Consider the following 17,383-nt stretch of genomic DNA (forward strand, 5'->3'; position numbering starts at 1 on the left):
CTCTTTGTTTTCCCTACAAAGGCACCCCTAAATAGCCTACAATGGTGGCTTTAATTGCCTGTCTGAGACAAGGAAAATTCTGACAGTTTTTTTTTCCTGCTTTTTTTTTCTTGTGTTAAATGCTCTTTTAAACTTACTTTTGGCATGTATGTATACATGTGTTCACATGAGGCTGGGCGCACAAGTGTGTTCTGGTACTATGCGCATGTGTGCATGTGGCGGCCAGAGGCTGGCAATTGGGTGTCTTCCTTGATCCTTCTAGAGCCACGTGGTGAATTTCAAATTATGAGGGAAGATGTGTGCCAGCTCATGTGTCTGCTTTGGTAAGTGTTCTTAGAATACTCACAAGGTCTGGGCTGTAATAGAAAAAGTCTCTAGTACACTATACAGACAGGATACACAGGTCCATTCATTAGCCAGAGTGTCTAACTCAGGCTGGTTGGAGTGTAACTGGAAGATAGGAAGTGTCCACCTTAGAGAGAAGCAGAGCTTCTCACTAAAACCCAGAGTGCACCATTTGGCTAGGCTAACTAACTAGCCAGTTTGTCCCAGATATCCCATGTGTCTGACTCATGGGATTACATACAGGCTGTCATAACCACCCTGCATTTATGTGGGTGCTGGGGACCGAACTCTGGTCCTCATGTTACCCAGCAAGTACTTTCTCCTCAAGACGCTGTTCCAGTTCTAAAAGCTGTTTTCAAATTAAAGGTGGTTGCATATGGCAGTTGTTTTTAAATTTTCCCAATGCCCTCCACTTGGAAAGCTGAAAAGCTGGTCACTGTACACTGGCTCTTTTGTTTTTATTTTATTTATTTATTCTGGTTTTTTGAGACAGGGTTTCTCTGTAATTTTTTGGAGGCTGTCCTGGAACTCCCTCTGTAGACCAGGCTGGCTTGGAACTCACAGAGATCCTTCCGCCTCTGCCTCCCAAGTGCAGGGGCTAAAGGCGTGTGCTGCCACCACCGGCTTGATTTTATTTTTATTATGTTCAGTGTATGTCTGCTGCACAGAGGGGGTGAAAGTGTGGAGGTCAAAGGACATCATTGCAGGGTCCGTTCCCTCCTTCTACCTTTACTTGGGTTCTGGGGATCAATCAGGTCACTAGGCTTGTGTGACAAGTGCCTTTACCAGCTAGGCCATCTCGAAGGTGTTGTTTGTCTGTCTGTTTGTTTTGTTTTGTTTTTGATATTGTACTGATGTATGAAACCCAGTGACACTGTGAAAGGGGGCAAGAATGACCGTGTCTAAAGGAAACTTATAGAAACAAATGAATACAGATCTCAAAATGTATCAAAAGCAAAGGAGCCATCTCAGAATTGCCTGCAGCCTGGGCTTGCTACAAGTAGCAAAATGATGTACCTGAGGAGCTGCAGCTCCAGGCAGGGCTATGACATCCAAAGAGAGAAAACCCCAAGTTTGGTGGACTTTTTTCCCCCCAGACTGGGTTTCTCAGTGTAACAGTTCTGGCTGTCCTAGAACTCACTCTGTAGACCAGGTTGGTCTTGAACTCACAATGATTTGTCTACCTCTTTCTTCCCAGTGCTGGGATTAAAGGCACACACACCCACAGTCTGGTGGTGAACTTTTATACCCACCTCAAACATCCTATTTTTCTTATTGAGAGATTACACTGTGTACTTGAGAGATTAACTCAGTGGGCGCTCTAAGGCTCTAAGGATCTTTGCTTGACTACTGGTGGAGAGTTATCAGCAGGGCAGGGCGGTGTCAGTCCTCGGGGGTTGATTCATTAGAAGGCACACATCTAGCTGCTCCTTATTGGAGGACAGCACCAGAGGCTGTGCTGTTCTTCGGCCATTCACAATTTGGACTCTTCTGGAACCCTGCCTTCTCCATCCTCCCCTGGCACTCTATTCTTCATGCAACATTAGATATGTGGAGAGTTCAGCTCCACAGAGTTAGCAGAATGCCAGACGAGGGGAAGAAACAAAACCCCCCAAAACTGCTTTGAAAGCAGGAAATGGGTGGGAAAGCTGTTCCCAGACACCCTCACCTTTTTGGCTGTGCCCCCACTCCCTTCCCTCAGCTCCAAAAGCTGAGCAAAGGTACAATCTGACTTTCCACACAAAACACATACTTTTGGGAAGAGACCAAATGCTGAATGGGCAGGCCTGGGGGAAGGTTCTAGAAACAGTGCCCACTGTGTAAAGGGAGGCTACCATCCCACAATGACCAGCTGCTTGTTAGTAGAAAGGTCGGGAGGTGGTGGTGATAGTGGGGTACTCAGAAGGATATGGTCTGAGCCAGCTCAGCCTCCCCGACTGTGTGATCTTGCTACTTCTGCCTCTCTGAGATGCTTCCCTCCACACTTACTTGGTCTTGCTCAGGAAACAGGCTGCTGACTCCCCTGTCTATGGATCCTGGCAGAGGACAACTTCTGCACATTCTAAGACTGCTGGTCCCACATGATTCGGCACCGTAGCCACAAGTTGTTTGTGGTTATTTAAGTGTAAATGGGTTGGATTGAGATGCCATAAAATTTAAAACTCAGTTCCACATTCTCATTTGCCACAGCTCAAGTGTTTACTAGTCACATGTGGCCTGTGGTGACCGTATTGGAGAGCAAAATATCCAACATTCCCATCCTCTGAACATTCTAGTAGTCAACGCACAAAGCTAAAAAGCCAGCGGTGTGTGGGGGCCAGATGGCTTTTGAACTTTGTAGCCACGCCCCCTTCCCCTTAGCCAGGCCTAGGCTAATGTGCAGAAGGAAGTACAACAGTACAGACAGACAGGCTTTTGTCATCACTCCTTTCTTCTGGGTCCCACAGACACCTTCCTTTTTTTTCCTCACAGCCAGTGAGGCGAGACACTGGCTTTCAGATACCCATCCCCACCCCAACCAAGCTCTCTGTTTCTCTGTGTTCTGCCACCAGGAACCTAGCAACCTGTCCCCCACTCTACGGATCTCTTTCTCACCCACAACCCTTGCAGATTTGACAGCTTCCGACCATCCACACGCTTGCCCTGGGCCCTCCCCGGCACCTCACCTTTAGAATGTGCTTTGGGGGGGGTCAACATTTTGGCCCTAAAGGGAGAGACCCAGAGAATCTCAGGCTCACACACCCTCAGAACCCTCTGAGGACTCATCCTTTCTACCTAAGCCCCATGAGGAGGGCATTACCTGTCAAAACCCTGGGCCTGGGCCTCCAGGCTGTGGAGAAGTCAGGGCCCCAGGCCCCATGCATGGCCTTGCCCACTCCCACCACAGCTGCCCTGGGCCACTGCTCTCAGGACTACTGCAAACAGCACGGGGGTTCAGAGGCCCGCCAAGCGCCAGGCTCCAAAATAGCAGTTGTATTCACATAAAAGCCTCTAATGAGAGAAAGATGCCATTTTTGGCCCCTTGCACACTCTCTGCAGACGCTGTCTGGCAGGCCAAGTGGGCCTCTACTGTTTGGCGGCCGAAGGGGAGGAAGGGAAGGTGTGAGTCAGACTTTGGCCCCAGCCTCTAGGCCTAGACCGCCCTGTTAATTGCTTTAACAAATGCTGAGGCCACTTGGAGGCTGAGGGCCAGGGACTGGGGCAGAAAGCAATCCCAATCCCCACCAGCCACAGCAGGCACAGGATGCAGAGACTTTGGGGTATATCCATCTGCAGCCTTGACCTGGCTGTAAGAAGCCAGGGCTTTGGTGGTTCCATTTCTGGCAGGGCCCCCAAGGATGAGGAACAGGACAAACACCACCAGGGGTAATCCTGTGATGACACTCTTCCTGGAAAGTAGCTGCAAGGGCATAGAAGATAGTTCTATGGTTGACATGTAGCCATCTGCCCCTGGTACCCCCAGCTCATGGCAGAGCATAGAGGAAAGGGTAACCTTGCCATCACTGACTGTCTGAATCTTATGCATGTGGATGCAGGAGTCCTGCTGACCAAGTCCTTGTCTAGGATATGGCTGTGCTTCCAATATTTACTGCTGCATAGGATACTAACGAAGATAAACTCTGTTTATTCCATCATGGAATTAATTAAAATGAATCCAAAAGGTATCAGAAAACAGATAACAAAGGAACAGAAGATCAGAGATCTGTATGTGAAGCTATGGAGGCAACAGTTAAGGGGCCCAGATCCAGAGAAAAACAAGACTGATGAGGAGCAAGTATAAGCCGAGTGGCTGGAGGCTGCCCCTCTGAGGAGGGGGGCATGATGCCGGGGAGATGACAAGGCCAGGCACGGGCAGTGAGTGCAGGCAGAGCCAGAAAGAGTAGCATTTGCTATAGAGTAGAGGAGGCACATTCCCCGTAGCCAAGATAGAGTATGTGAGTTAGAGTAAGGGCTAAGAGCCAGGCTGGAAGGACACTGGTTTTAGGACCCCCACAGCAGAAGTCAAGCAGATGCATTAAGGGATAACAGAAAGAGCAGTCAGTAGACTTCTGTAGATATCCAGAGTAGAGCACTGCAACCACCCAAGACCAGGAGAGGCTTCACAGGAAAAGCGAGGCATGCACAGTGCACGTAAGATTTGAGAAGTGAAAACAAGCAGGGTTTGGCAGGGAATGATGACAAAACATGAGCAACAAAGTGTCCCATGTGTCCTTAGCTCTCTGAGGAAACCATTTCACACTGGGAGCAAAAACTGGCTCCAGGGGAGAGAAAGCACGGGCTCATTTGCGTGAGCTGGGGATGGATAGTCAGGGAGGAAATCACAACAGACACAACAGCAGAGTCAGGAGCCTGAGGTCAAGGGAGAAGTCTGGCCCGGAGTGTCTATAAACACGGGATGTGACCCCAAGACATCTATGAAAAGCAGGCCATTCCAGCCAGGGACAGTGCTGCCAGAAAGAAAAGAAGAGGGCTGGGAAAGGCCTGGGAAACCTGCTGTTTAGTAGCTGCAGGCCGAGGACACACTGGTGTGTGCAGAGGGAACCAGCACTTGGCTTCAGGAAGCTCCTGCCTTAGGACATCTCATGATGCAAAAGCCCATGGGGAAACTCCTACTTGCCATGGAGAGCTAAAGTATCCCACGTGACATGATCTGGGGGCTGTGTATTTCTTATTACTTGGGTCTCCATGGCGCTCACATGATTTCTTTTGCCTCCTCCTGTCTTCCTCTCCACCATTTCCTAACAGCTTCATCCCAACTGTCCTTCTCTTGGGTGAGTCTTCTCCGGGTGTGATGGGTGAGATCAGGCAAGCACCCTGAGGAAAGCCAAGTAGAGCCAAGAAAAAGAGGAGCAGGGTCCTTGTAGGACAGAAATAAGAACCAGAAGAGATGTTGTCCCAGTGCCTACCACACAATGCAGAGGCCGTGAACCAAGAAGTCAGGAGCAAATGCACACCCAGGACTCCACCACCAGGTCCCCTGTGCAGCCAGGAATGCCACACAGACATGCTGCGTGCTGGGGGCAGTGTGATAACTTCTGCCCTTAGAAATCAAAGCCAAGCACGAAGGCTCTGTATAAAGAGCCTAGAGAACACGGCAGACCACGAATGGAATGTCTGACCTCAGTTACCGCACTTATTCCTTACAATTCTGGGAGTAAGCAATTGTTGTTAGTCACGGGGCACAGAAGAGGGCACAGGGACATGGGCTGGAGCAGCTTTTCCACAGCCACACACAGTAGGTCTCTAGCACAGGCTCTGGCCACTGTGCTCCAAATACCACATGCCTAACCATGTGCCAGGCCGTCTGCACAGTTGCTCATTTAGCAGAAAGAATGGTGGTAAGGGCTGGTCCTTGGGAGTCAGAGACTGGATTCACATACAGACTGCGGAACCCCCCACTCCCACTCCCTAGCTTGGACTTCTATCCAGGTGCATCTGCAAAGGGGGATGGTGCTAGATCAAATCTAGCCTCTAGAGTCATTGTATTAAAATTCAGTAACATATGAATCTCTTTGAGTTTGAAGTTAGCCTGGTCTATAGAGTGAGTTCCAGGGAAGCCAAGGACAACAGAAAAGACTACACAGAGAAGAGAAACTCTATCTTGAAAAACAAAACAAACAAACAAAAAAGCCAAAAAAAATCAGTATTTTAAAAGACTTATTATAACCTGACACTGTGAGAGGTGTAGATTGTATTGTTGTTAATCCCAAAGATGAGCCTGTCTAAATTGTCACACGCTATATGGCTAAGACTCAACTAAAAAGGGAGCTAGTTACTTGCCCAAGGATCTAAAACTAGGGTTCAGACATCCATCTCCTCTAGACCTGGTACCAGAATCTAAAGCATAGACTCTTAACCTTGAACCTTACTGCAAGAGTTGGGGTCTAGAGAAGGGCCCCTCCTCAGCCCCTGCAGGGACCTCCATTCTTCCCAGAGTAGCCCAAGACCCTGTGTCTTCAAGTCAAGATAGGAAGGCTGGGGGAGGTTCTGAAGCCTCTTTGCCAGTCGTGTGGAGAAGAGGTGAGCCAGTGTGAGAAAACTGAACAATCTCCCCAAACCAGCAGCTATAAACGGGACAGCCACCTCCCATCCTACTGCCCTTCCCCTCAGTCAGCTGCTTCCACAAATACACAAACACATGAATCATGCAGAAGAGATGGCAAGACCACGGGGGGGGGGGGTGGTTAAATACCAAACACCAAGGGAGGAAACCGGCCCAATTCCAGACCCCACCAAGGTAGAGGGAGGAACTGGGGACACAGAAATGTGGCAGCCAGAGACACAGTGGGTCCCCAGGTTCCAATGACTTTGGGGGAGGGAGCAGAATAGCCAGGGAGGTGGGTGGAGTAGTGAGTTAGGATTTAGGATTGCTTCTGTGAGAGAAGAGAGAGGCCAGGAATAGGGGGCCACTGAGCTGGGACCAGCACTTCTGCACATGGATAATGTATCGGGCCCTCATATCTGGGGAGCCAGAAGAACTAAGCCTCCACATGTTTGCGGGCCAAGACAGAAATGGGGTGCATCATACACTCCTCCTTATGTGCTCTCATCTCCTACCTGCCTACCCCATATGGATGAAATTGCTAGGCCAGAACCCTGGACATTCCCTGGCATGGCATTTCCCCGTCCCTAAGGGCAGCTATGTACAGGGGAGAGGGCAATGAGAAGCCACTGGGGAAGCACAGAGCCAGCTGTCAGGGTATGGAGCCAAGAGCACCACATACTTACTACACAGCCCTGGGCCCAGTTATCCAGGGCCAACACCCCATTGCTCACGTGGTTCTCATTAGGCTCATTAGCAGCAAAATAGCAACAAGCAAACAGCATAGGGACCAATTAATTACCACACAGCCCTTCAGTGGACAGCCTACTTCAACTTGGGAAGGTTGGTCCTCCAAAGAACGCCAGTCTATAGCCTGGTTTGAGGGTAAGGGGAGTTGGGTGGGGGAGTTAATGCAGCATACCCAGACTGAACAGAGAAATAATGGGCATGTGGGTGCCTACACATCCTCCAGCAGCTCCCTGTGAGACATGAGGGTGCACATAAGCTTGGTGTGAGACACTCTGCACTCACCCAACCTCAAGTTTCCAGTGTTGAAACTACAGTTTGGCAAAGAAGAATACTGGAAAATCACAAGTGAGTTAGGAAACAGCCTGCAGGCCTGCACGCCTGAGTGTGGCCAGGCCCAGACCCCTCAGGCATCTGGGTAGAAGCCCACCCCCTGTGAGGCTGCCTGTTCCAGTCAACCCAAGCAACACTCTACCAGCCAAAGGCTCCCTGCAATAGCTGAGCTGTTGGGAACATACCAATCTCCTTCCCCAGCCTAGGAATTCAGACATCTCCAGAGTCACTAGGGACTCTCAAAGTGTGGTCCCTGGCCCTACAGCAGCAACAGCTCCTGCATGTACAGCTCTCCATCCTCAGGCATATCTCTTAACCAAAGCCTTAGTTTCCTTGTAGCTGGAAGGTAAGTAAATATGCACAGGCGCTTAACTGTGGTGTCTGTGAAGAGCCCAGCAAAGTGTTGGGCAATCCTAACACCCATCTCTTAGCTGGAAGTAGCCCCAGGAGCTACACTACCCTCCCCAGCACTCCAGTGCAGAGTGAGGCCCCGAAGAAAGGCTCGGGTACCTGGTGGCAGGGCATGGGCAGCATCCTGGAGTCAGGTTGCTTTAGTTCCATTCTACTTCTGCCATAGCCTGACTTGCCTCCTCATCTACCAAGAGGGAAGGTTCAGCACAGTTTATATGAAGTGGATAGTATGTAAGTATTGGCTCTTGACACTGCCTCTGACATTAATGGAGGCACGGGTCATGGCCCTCCCACCCTCAAGCAAAGGGTCATCCTAGAGGTCATGACTCTTCCTGCCTCCATCATTGGTCTTGGCATAGCTATGATGATTTCTTTCCCAACACTTAAGACAGTTTGCAGTGGTAGCACACATCTTTAATCCCAACACTAGGGAGACAGAGGCAGGCAGATCTGTGAGATCAAGGCCAGCCTGGTCTACAGAGCGAGTTCCAGGACAGGCTCCAAAGTTACAGAGAAACCCTGTCTCAAGGGAAAAAAAAAAAAAAGGACAGCTTTGCAGACTTCAGAGTAATCTGAGAAAAGGCTGTTCCAGACACCAACTCAGAGCCTTATTTGATTATCCTAGTACCATGTCTGCCTGATAGGCCAGGATTGTGGGCCAGGGGTCAAGGCAGAGGTGGATTCCCACAGCCCACAGTAAGACTGGTGCCGCCAGAGTTATATTCTGCAGACCACAAACACGGGCACCAACACAGTGGGCCAGAAGAAGGAAATGTTGGAAGCTTAAAACATGAGCAGGAATCTGCTCCGACAAACAGTTTCCATCTGGAGCATCTTTAAGTCTCCCTTCCGCTACACACCATCTCTACTCCAAAGACCAGCTGCATCCCCGGGAGGAGGAAAGGAAGACCGATCTGCTCCAGGTCCTGGAGTCCTCATCCAAGTCTACCTCAAGAGCAAGAAGAGTGGACGGGATGGGAGGCACTCACGTTTGATACATTGCTTGGTGCTGTTTGATGTCGTCCATCCTGGGCAGCACTGTCCCCCGCAGACATTTCTCCTGTGGAGTCGCCAGAGCCAAGTTAACACAAGGGTGCTCAGACCTGGCACTACTCATACAGCCCCCTTCAGGCGGGGCTTGAGGAATAGTGGGAGGCTGAGAAGACTGTCCCCGTTCCACGGACAGGCCACCCAGTCCAGGAATGAGCACTGTGGTGTGACAAGACCCTGCCGTTCCCTGTATACCTCTGGGAAATCTCAGTCTCTCCATCTACACAATGGAGATGATGCCTGCCCCGCTGAGTGTCTGTGATGAGTGAGACAAGGTGTCTAGCACCCAGTCCACAGAACTCAATACAGAGCATGGTGATATACTGACAGGAGTTCTAGGCCAACCTAGAACTGGGCAAGACCTCATTTCAAACAATCTCTCTCCCTGTCTCTGTCTCTGTCTCTCTCTCTCTCAGAAAGCAACGAGGACAAGATGGTAAGGAAGTTCAGAGAGGTTCAGTCATTTGCCAAAGCCACATAACCATCGAGGACCAGAGCCCAGTTCAAACCTAGGTTGGCAGGCTAGTGGGCAGCTCAGTGAGAGAAAGCCTGCCTAGCATGTTGGAGGCCCTGAGTTCTATCCAGAATACCAAAACAAAACAAACCCTCTGAGTTGGTCGAACTCTAAGCCAGGCTTCACGACGACAATGCCTCTTACCAAAAGTCACACACTGCTCCCCTTGCCTTCAAATGCTGACAACAAAGGAGTCATACATAAATAGTCTTAAAAGTGAGTGTGTGTGTGTGTGTGTGTGTGTGTGTGTGACCATCCTGAGAATTCAAACCAGGAGTAGATGTGGGCAGGCCCGTATGCAATTAGATCCAGTCCTAAGTGGCAGACTAAAGAAACAGGGCTCTAGTGTCACTGCTCAAGAAAGGCTTTCCAGGGTGACAGCTGATAGGAAGTGGGGACATAATGAAGCCACCTCTGTCTGGAAAGCACACTTTTTACTTGGGAAGGATAATGGGATGTAGTTTATGGGGGGGGGGCTGCACCTGGCCCTGACACCTTCATGAGACCTTAACGTTTCGTCCTTGCAAGACACTTGTCCAAATGATATCCTCAGGTGTCTAATGAATGCTACCAGCACCACAAGGTTCTCCAGCTCAAGCTCTCCATCTGCAGACCCCTGATAACCAGACAAGGGAAACTCCTCAAGAAGGAGTACCCCAGAGAAGACTCCTTGTGTTGGACAGGCCAGGCTGGCTCTGACTCCCTGGGCCCAGTCATAAGGAACAGGGTTGAGTGGGAAGGAGAGGTTGGGGGCAGAGGCTGGAGTGGGTGGCCATTCCTGGGATCATTGGGATCAAGATGATGAGCATCTGGTGCCGCTTAGGAAATTGTTTGACATTTGAGTGGACCCCAAAGCTTGTGTGGTTGAGGGAGTCATACAAAGAATTCAAAATAAATTCCTAAAGCCTGCAAGGGCTGAGGTCCATTCCTGGCCCTTACGCCCAACATTGTGGGGCGCTGCCTCCCAGAGAGCTTTCATAATGTCCCGCTGGCCAAGAGCTTTGTGTTGCTGGCCACTTCCTCCAGCACCATTCTGATTCTCATGAAGTTCTCCTCCTAATCATGGCCCAAGTCACCAGGCCCCAAGGACAGAGCTTCCCCCACCCCACCCCGCTATACCCAGGGCTTTCTAGCATATACCCAGGTAGAAGGGGAAACCAGTCCACTCGGTTGGAAGTCACTACTCCTTGTGGCAATGACAAGCCTCTTTGCGGGCTGGAACCTCTTTGAAAGAAAACAGGCTGTGTGCCCTGGGAGTTTTCTTGAAAACTAGTGCATGTGGGAACCCAGCACAGACCAAAGAGCCTACTTGGCTGGGAACAAATCCTGCCAAAGAGGCCCCTTGAGCCACCATCGCCCCAGATGCCCTCAGGACGTTTTATAACTAAGAGTAGGAGATCAGCAGTCAGGTCTGCCTTGCCTGCCGACAGAGGAGTCCTAAGGGATGCCAGGCCAGAGCAGAGACTGCCTGGAATCAAAGGTTGTCAGCAGAAGGGACAAGATGGAGCTGGAAGGGTACTTAAAAGAGATTCAGATACTCAATTGACATCTCCAACGATATCTCAGGCCCAGCCAGGAGAGCAGCTGGTAGGTGACTGCATCTGTCTTATGTTTGCTGGATGAAAAATGCATAACCCCAGATTTCCAGATCAGATATTATGTCCCTTGTGAAAGGCTCCTCTGACAAGTGTCTGGCTTCCCCTGCTGTTACAAGCACTTTCTGAGACACCCTGCACCCAGGGCCATCATTTAGACGTGGTGGCTCATGCCTAGTTATCTCAAAGGTTCTTTCCTTTTTCTCTGTAGGCTGACACAGTGCCTAACACAAGCTATACATTAAGTGCTCTTTAGCCACCCAATCCAGGGCTCCCTCAGAAGTGGGCTGAGTAAAGCCAAGGGTAGGAAAGGGGATGTAAGGGTTACATGACCAGCAGACTCAGTGGTATCGATTCACATGGCAAGGAAGTGATTTCCTGTTCCATGATTTTTGTAACCTACTTAAATAGGTCTCCGTCTGAGGCTAGGTATTCAAGCTTGGTCCTGCCCTCAACACAACCAATCCAGTTCTCTATCAAAAGAAGAGGCCACAAGCTTCTAGAACAATGAGTGGTGCCTGACCAAAAAGGTTCTTTTTTTTTTCAAATTTTCCTACATTTCTTTGCTATTCTTGACAAATAGTGCTACTTTTAACTTGTAATAATGATACAAAGTTTCCTTTTCATTATGGATTTATTTATGCAGAAAAATGAGTCAGGCTCTGTTTGTAATGATAAAAAAAATGTAATTTATCTAAACATTCAGAAACAGGAGGATGGATAAATAAACTGTGGTATATTTAGACAAAGGAACAATATACAACAGTTAAAATGAATAAACTTGAATGTATATTATCATAGTTAAGTCTCAAATGCCTAATGAGGAAGAAAAAACATTGTAGGGGAATACAATATGCTATCATTTGTCAAAGTTTAAAATATGCAAATACCTAAGTTTAAATGCGAAAAATTAAAATACAATATTGTATATTTTATGGATATTTACATCTTTTGTAATAGTATAAAACACTCATTGGAAATATTTAAATCCAAAAAGTAATTAACTGCAGAAAGAGAGAGGCAAATTTATAAAAGAAATTTCAACTTAATAAAAAACCCACTGAGCTGCTTTAGTGTTTAGCAGTATCTGCTTCTGCTTCCATCAGCTCCTGGATGAAGGCTCTAGGATGGTATATAAGGTGGTCCTCAATTTCATTGTAGGGCAAGGGCATTTAAGGTAGCCAGTTTCAGAGAGGGAGGAGTGATGAGCAAAGACGTCAAGACCAGGCTGGAGAAACCCACAGAAATAGCTGACCTGAACAAGGTGGAGTTCATGGACCCCAGTCTGATAGCTGGGAAACCAGCACAGGACGAAGCCAGACCCCCTGAACATGGGTTAGGAGCACTGGGCAGTCTATGGGGCCTCTGGTAGTGGATCAGTATTTATCCCTAGTATTCGAATGGACTTTGGGAGCCCATTCCCCATAGAGGGATGCTCTCTCAGCCTAAACACATGGGGGAGGGCCTGGGCCCTGCTCCAAAGGATATGACATACTTTGAAGATCCCCTATGGAAGGCCTCACCCTCCCAGGGGAGTAGAATGAGGATGGGATGGGGGTTGGGAGGGGGTCAAAGGAGAAAGGGAGGATGAGGGAACTGGGATTGATAGGTAAAACAAGCTTGTTTCAAATTTAAATAAAAATATTATCATATAAAAAATAATGCATGGATGGCAAAGTGGCTCATTACATAAAAGCACTTGCCACCAAGTCTTACAGCTTGAGTTCAATCCCTGGGACCCACTTGGTGGAAAGATAGGAAATAAAGAAATAAATACAAAGATGATCTGCTATGAAGTTGATTCAAAAAACACTGAGCACTGGGAAACAAGGACTTAGGTCCCTTGTAGACTAAATTACATAGCTACACTGCTCACCTCAGACATTTAGCACAGTGCCTGGTACATATATTTTTAAAATACACACTACATCAAAAATCCCACAAGTACAGGGCTTATCTGTCTTTTCTACTGCTGTACTCCCAGGGTCCAACATACTGCATATTGAAGGGGTTAATTAAAAAAAAAAAAAAAAAAAAAAAAAAAAGCCTAAACTAGCAATGGTATGCAGTTCTACATTCTACCAGCAGATGGCTCTTGGCCCCTAGCTCTGACTTTCATACAATGGCCAGAATGGGCATGGATTGAGAAAATTAAGGAATAACTTTATCCTTCTGCCCCTCCCCCAGGGGATGGATGATATGCTAAAGGAACTCATTATCTACCAAATGTGAAGGGGACAAAACTGAGGAGCCAACTCCAGCACAGGTGTGCATCTGTGTATATAACAAGTGCCTGTGGGTGGCACCCAGCTGCTTACACACCTGTGCATATCTACTAATTTTGTCTTGGTGACAGCTTGGTTTGCTTCACTTTGACTTCTAACTGCACCTTCCAACACACACACACACACACACATACACACACACACACAAATGCCTGTAGTATAAACTCCCGGATGACAGCCCAAACTTCATCTCTAGCCCAAACCCCTGGCTCCCCTATGCTATGCTAGGGTTGCTAGGGTTTCATTCTTGCCCCTGGGCAAGACAACGGTGAAAAGCCCTTGTTCTGAGGCAGTGTTCAGAGAGCCTGACATCGTCATCTCCAGGTGCCACTCTGGCCATCTCCTTCCTCACCTGCTTTCTACTGAGTTCCCCGGGGACCCAGGTCACAGTGTCTCTCCTCTGAGCCTCTCAGCTACATTGTACTGCTTGCTCCGTTGCACTTAACAAACAACTTCCAGTACTTTTGGAAACACGTCCATCAGCACACACTGTTCATGCCTCCAAATTGAGTTGCCCTTCCAGCAGGAACGACGTTGTATTCTGTGGGTCCCGCCTCCTTTCCCATGCTCAGCGGTATGTAATCATGAGGTTGCCTGCTAGCATCAGGAAACGGAGAAAGGGGAAGCAGGGCAGGTGCCGCATTAACTCCCCTTGAATGGTCCTATGCGGGACGCACGTGGCAGCACGTGATCTGTGCTCTGCAGACTTTAGGCTAGGCCTCTGAAAGGCAGCAGGGAGGCCATTTACACCCAGGGAAGGCCAGCTACGTGCAGGCACTGATCTGATGGGAACAAAACCCAGCTTTCACAGAACTTGTGTAAGTGAGCACATAAACGGGAACAGGAACGCATAGATGAGTGTTGTACAGAAGCACAGAGTGGGGCGAGGGCAGAGAAGGAACGAGACAGTGAGTTGTGCTGGAATATGGCAGAAGAACGCTGCAGTCAAAGGAAGCAGAAGACCTTTCCGTTGTGGAACTAGAGATACCAGATCGAGACTGCTTGCTACCTGGGACAAAAACCACAGGTAAATCAGGCTCAAGCCAACCGCTTCCAAAGCCCCTCCTACACTTACCAGTGGCACCCTGCCCCGTCCCGCACTGCCAGGCTACTGCGCCCTCACTCCAGAGACACCTGGATACTCAGTCAAGACCCCCACCATTGTAATTCTGGGCAGGGCGTTGTTGGGGCGGGGAAGGGGATAATAGAGTCCTGGGCCCCGCAGCGAGTGGTGCAAACTATTAGTTGAGTTGGAGGGAGGCTTGGCCTTACAAAATGTAGGAATAGTGCTGACACAGAGACTCCCTGGCACACGCAATCCCAGTCTCTCACACAGCCTTTTCCTCCAAAGAGCTTCTAAGCCCATCATCCCTAAGCCCTCTGCGTGTCCCAGCAGCCCTGAGCGGGACTATACACTTGTCTCAGCGCGCCGGCTTCCCTGCCAGCCCCTTCCTGGAGATGTATCTGTCTTCGCGCCCTGGTGTCCCCACTCCCCCGCCTAGCTCCTCCACCTACTGGCTCCCTGAGCCAGCTTAACCTTCTCCGGGCCTCAAGAACCCAGAGCACCCACCCAGCTGCCTGCTCCCCATGGCCTCTCAGATCCTTGCCACTGAGATAGTTAGCCCATCCCAGAATGAGTTAGAAACGCTCAACTTAACGTCGGGGTTCCTGGTGTGCTGGCGTCCAAGGGAAAGGATAGATTTATTTTTCTAGAAACTTTTTGAAAACTGGTTCTGTCTGAGCCCCAGCTTCGGAACCTCGGGGCGGTTTCTCTACAGTACTGAGGACAAAGGGACAACGGATCTCCTCTGTCCCTCTGCCAGTGAAAGCAAGATCGTCCGCACCCCAGCATCCCTTGCCCCCCCCCCCCACCATTCCCTCTACAGTGCTCACCCGGTGAGCCGCCCTTGTCGTGCAGCCGCGGGTCGCTGCAGGGTCACCGGGCGCGCGACATAAGGCGCGGCCCGGGCTGCTGGATGTTGCTGGCCCCGGGGACTGCTTCTTCGGGTCTGGACAGGTGGCTGGACTCGACGCAGCTGTTGGGCACGGGACGGCCTCCTGGCCTCGGCCTCTGCCTCGGCGGACCTCCTAGGGCTCCCCTGGCCCGGTTGGTTCCACTCCGAGGGCGACAAGCCAGAGACCGGAGCATCAGGCTCCCGGAATAGACTGTACACCTTGGCTGCAGCAGCTACAGGGTGGCTGCCCACGGGGCGCCACAACCGATTCGCATCCCTGCTAGCTGGTTCGTACCTCCCCACGGAGTCCCTTTGGGCATGACCTGTCCCCATCAAGAGAGCCATGGCGAGTGGCAGTAAGCTTCTCCAACGCATTCGCAGGAAGCGTCCAGAGCAGCGGGAGGTGGTCGGAGCCCTCATGGCGCCAGAGTGGTTGCAGAGCTGCGGGCACCGGAGACCTCGAGGGGAGATGCCCTCCACCGTTTGCTCCGACCTGCCTGGCCAATTGCCCCTACCCGTCTAGGGAGGCTCTGAAGCGGCTGTTTGGGGACTCGGGGGTTCCCAGGCAAGGACTGTATGTCGTGAGCTGCCTGGGCTGCGCACGGAGTCAGTGTCCACGGCACCTTCGCGCCCGCTGCTCGCACTGCCGCCGTCTGAAGGGGAACAGGAGGGTTTTATTTTTGGAAACCGCCCCCTGCTTTTTCGTCTCTTTTATCCACGCCATGCCCCCTCCTCGTAGGGACAGCTCGGCCCCCTTATTACGGGAGACAGGAATTCCAGCAACACCCACTTTGGCACCGAGAAGCGAGCGGGCGGCGAGGGGATTAACCCGTGAGGAGCTGCGGGCAACGGAGGGCAGACCCGGGGACTTGGAAGGACAGATAGCGTCTGTCTGGACGAGCGCATCTGAGCCGCCGGTCTCCTGTCCTGAGCAAGCTCAAATTGTTCTGTCCTGGAAGTGTTTTCTGCTCTTGACCTCGCAGACTCAGATTTGGAACAAGGCTGTTTCTCAGATCTGAAGGAGGCTAGGAAGGTACCCAGACCAGAGTATTGAGGACAGAGCCTGAAGCATGTGAGCCTGGTCCCGTCGCTTCCTCCCCTGGCCGCTGGGGGCGCTAGACGAGAATGCAGGTGTCCGTGGGGCAGCAGCTGGACGCCTATGAGGAAGGTCAACTGGGGGCGCGCGCCCTCTAGTGGAGCTGGCCGCACCTTTGGCAATTGTGCCTTGTAGAGACTGTGCCAGTCGCCACAGTTCCTTGATCTTAATCAGCTTCCTGTGGCGTCAAGGCTTGGCCTGGGCCTGTGGTGATGGTGGCTGACTCTGGAGGAGGTATTCTCTTTTCACAAGGGTAGACATGGAACCTCTCGAATAAGGTGACTAAAGAATAGGATTGCCAAAGAGGGAAATAAAAAACAGGCCTATGGCCTTTGGCTCACATTCCCCTCCCTGAACTCCTGTCACAGCCCCTCATTCCTTGGGGAATTTCCCCTAGGGAAACTGAATGAGTCCTCCCCACTGAGCTGGGTTTCTAAATCTTGTATCGAGGGGCACAGGGATGTCCGTTGCCTCCCATCTGAATGCCCTCTCAAATCTGCCATCTTTCTCTCCCTGCCCCAAAGCCTTAAAGGCCTTTGGCGGGTGCAAATATGACTTTCCTGAAAATGTTTTCACAGCCTACTATCTCCTGCGGAGGCAGAATGAAAGAGCATCCCACACCAGCCTACCACCTCCCAGAAGCCTAAGTACTATCTAACTGGAGAAGAAATCCTCAATACTTGACATTGGCCTGCAGAATCCTCCATACCCAGCTGACCCTCTGGCCTATCCGAATTTATTCCTGCCCAGCAGTCATTCCGCAGTAACTGCACTGGCCCTCTCCACTCTGCAAACAGTGCCCACAGTGCCCCTTCCCTCCACCAGGAAAGTTCATCTCCAAGAAGTCTTCAGGACAGAATTTTCATTTCACTTCCCAGTGCAGTCATCACCCCTGGAGTGGCCATGTGTGCTGCTCAGCTTCTCCAGCCTGAGGGAAATACTCAAGGTTATCCACTCACAAGGAGAAATCATTTCTTTCGCTCATGGTTTCTGCCCTCGGCTGATTAGC

At 50.4% G+C, this 17,383-nt stretch overlaps 1 protein-coding gene across 3 annotated transcripts in view; it reads right to left on the reverse strand.

The window, feature by feature from the left end:
• Ltbp2 (latent transforming growth factor beta binding protein 2) overlaps positions 1–16,002 on the reverse strand; it is an 88,224-nt gene extending 72,222 nt beyond the window's left edge. For 2 of the 3 annotated variants that reach the window (XM_051196336.1, XM_051196335.1), the window contains exons 1-2: positions 15,217–16,002; positions 8,869–8,939 (exon numbers count right to left, since the gene is read on the reverse strand). In XM_051196336.1, the coding sequence (XP_051052293.1) occupies positions 8,869–8,939; positions 15,217–15,698 (553 nt within the window). In that variant the 5' untranslated portion in view covers positions 15,699–16,002. The remainder of the gene's footprint in view (positions 1–8,868; positions 8,940–15,216) is intronic. The other variant, XM_051196337.1, reaches the window with a different exon arrangement.
• Between the last annotated feature and the right edge of the window lie 1,381 nt (positions 16,003–17,383).

Source organism: Phodopus roborovskii, unplaced genomic scaffold, assembly GCF_943737965.1.
Source record: "Phodopus roborovskii unplaced genomic scaffold, PHOROB, whole genome shotgun sequence".
NCBI classification, from domain to species: Eukaryota; Metazoa; Chordata; class Mammalia; order Rodentia; family Cricetidae; genus Phodopus; species Phodopus roborovskii.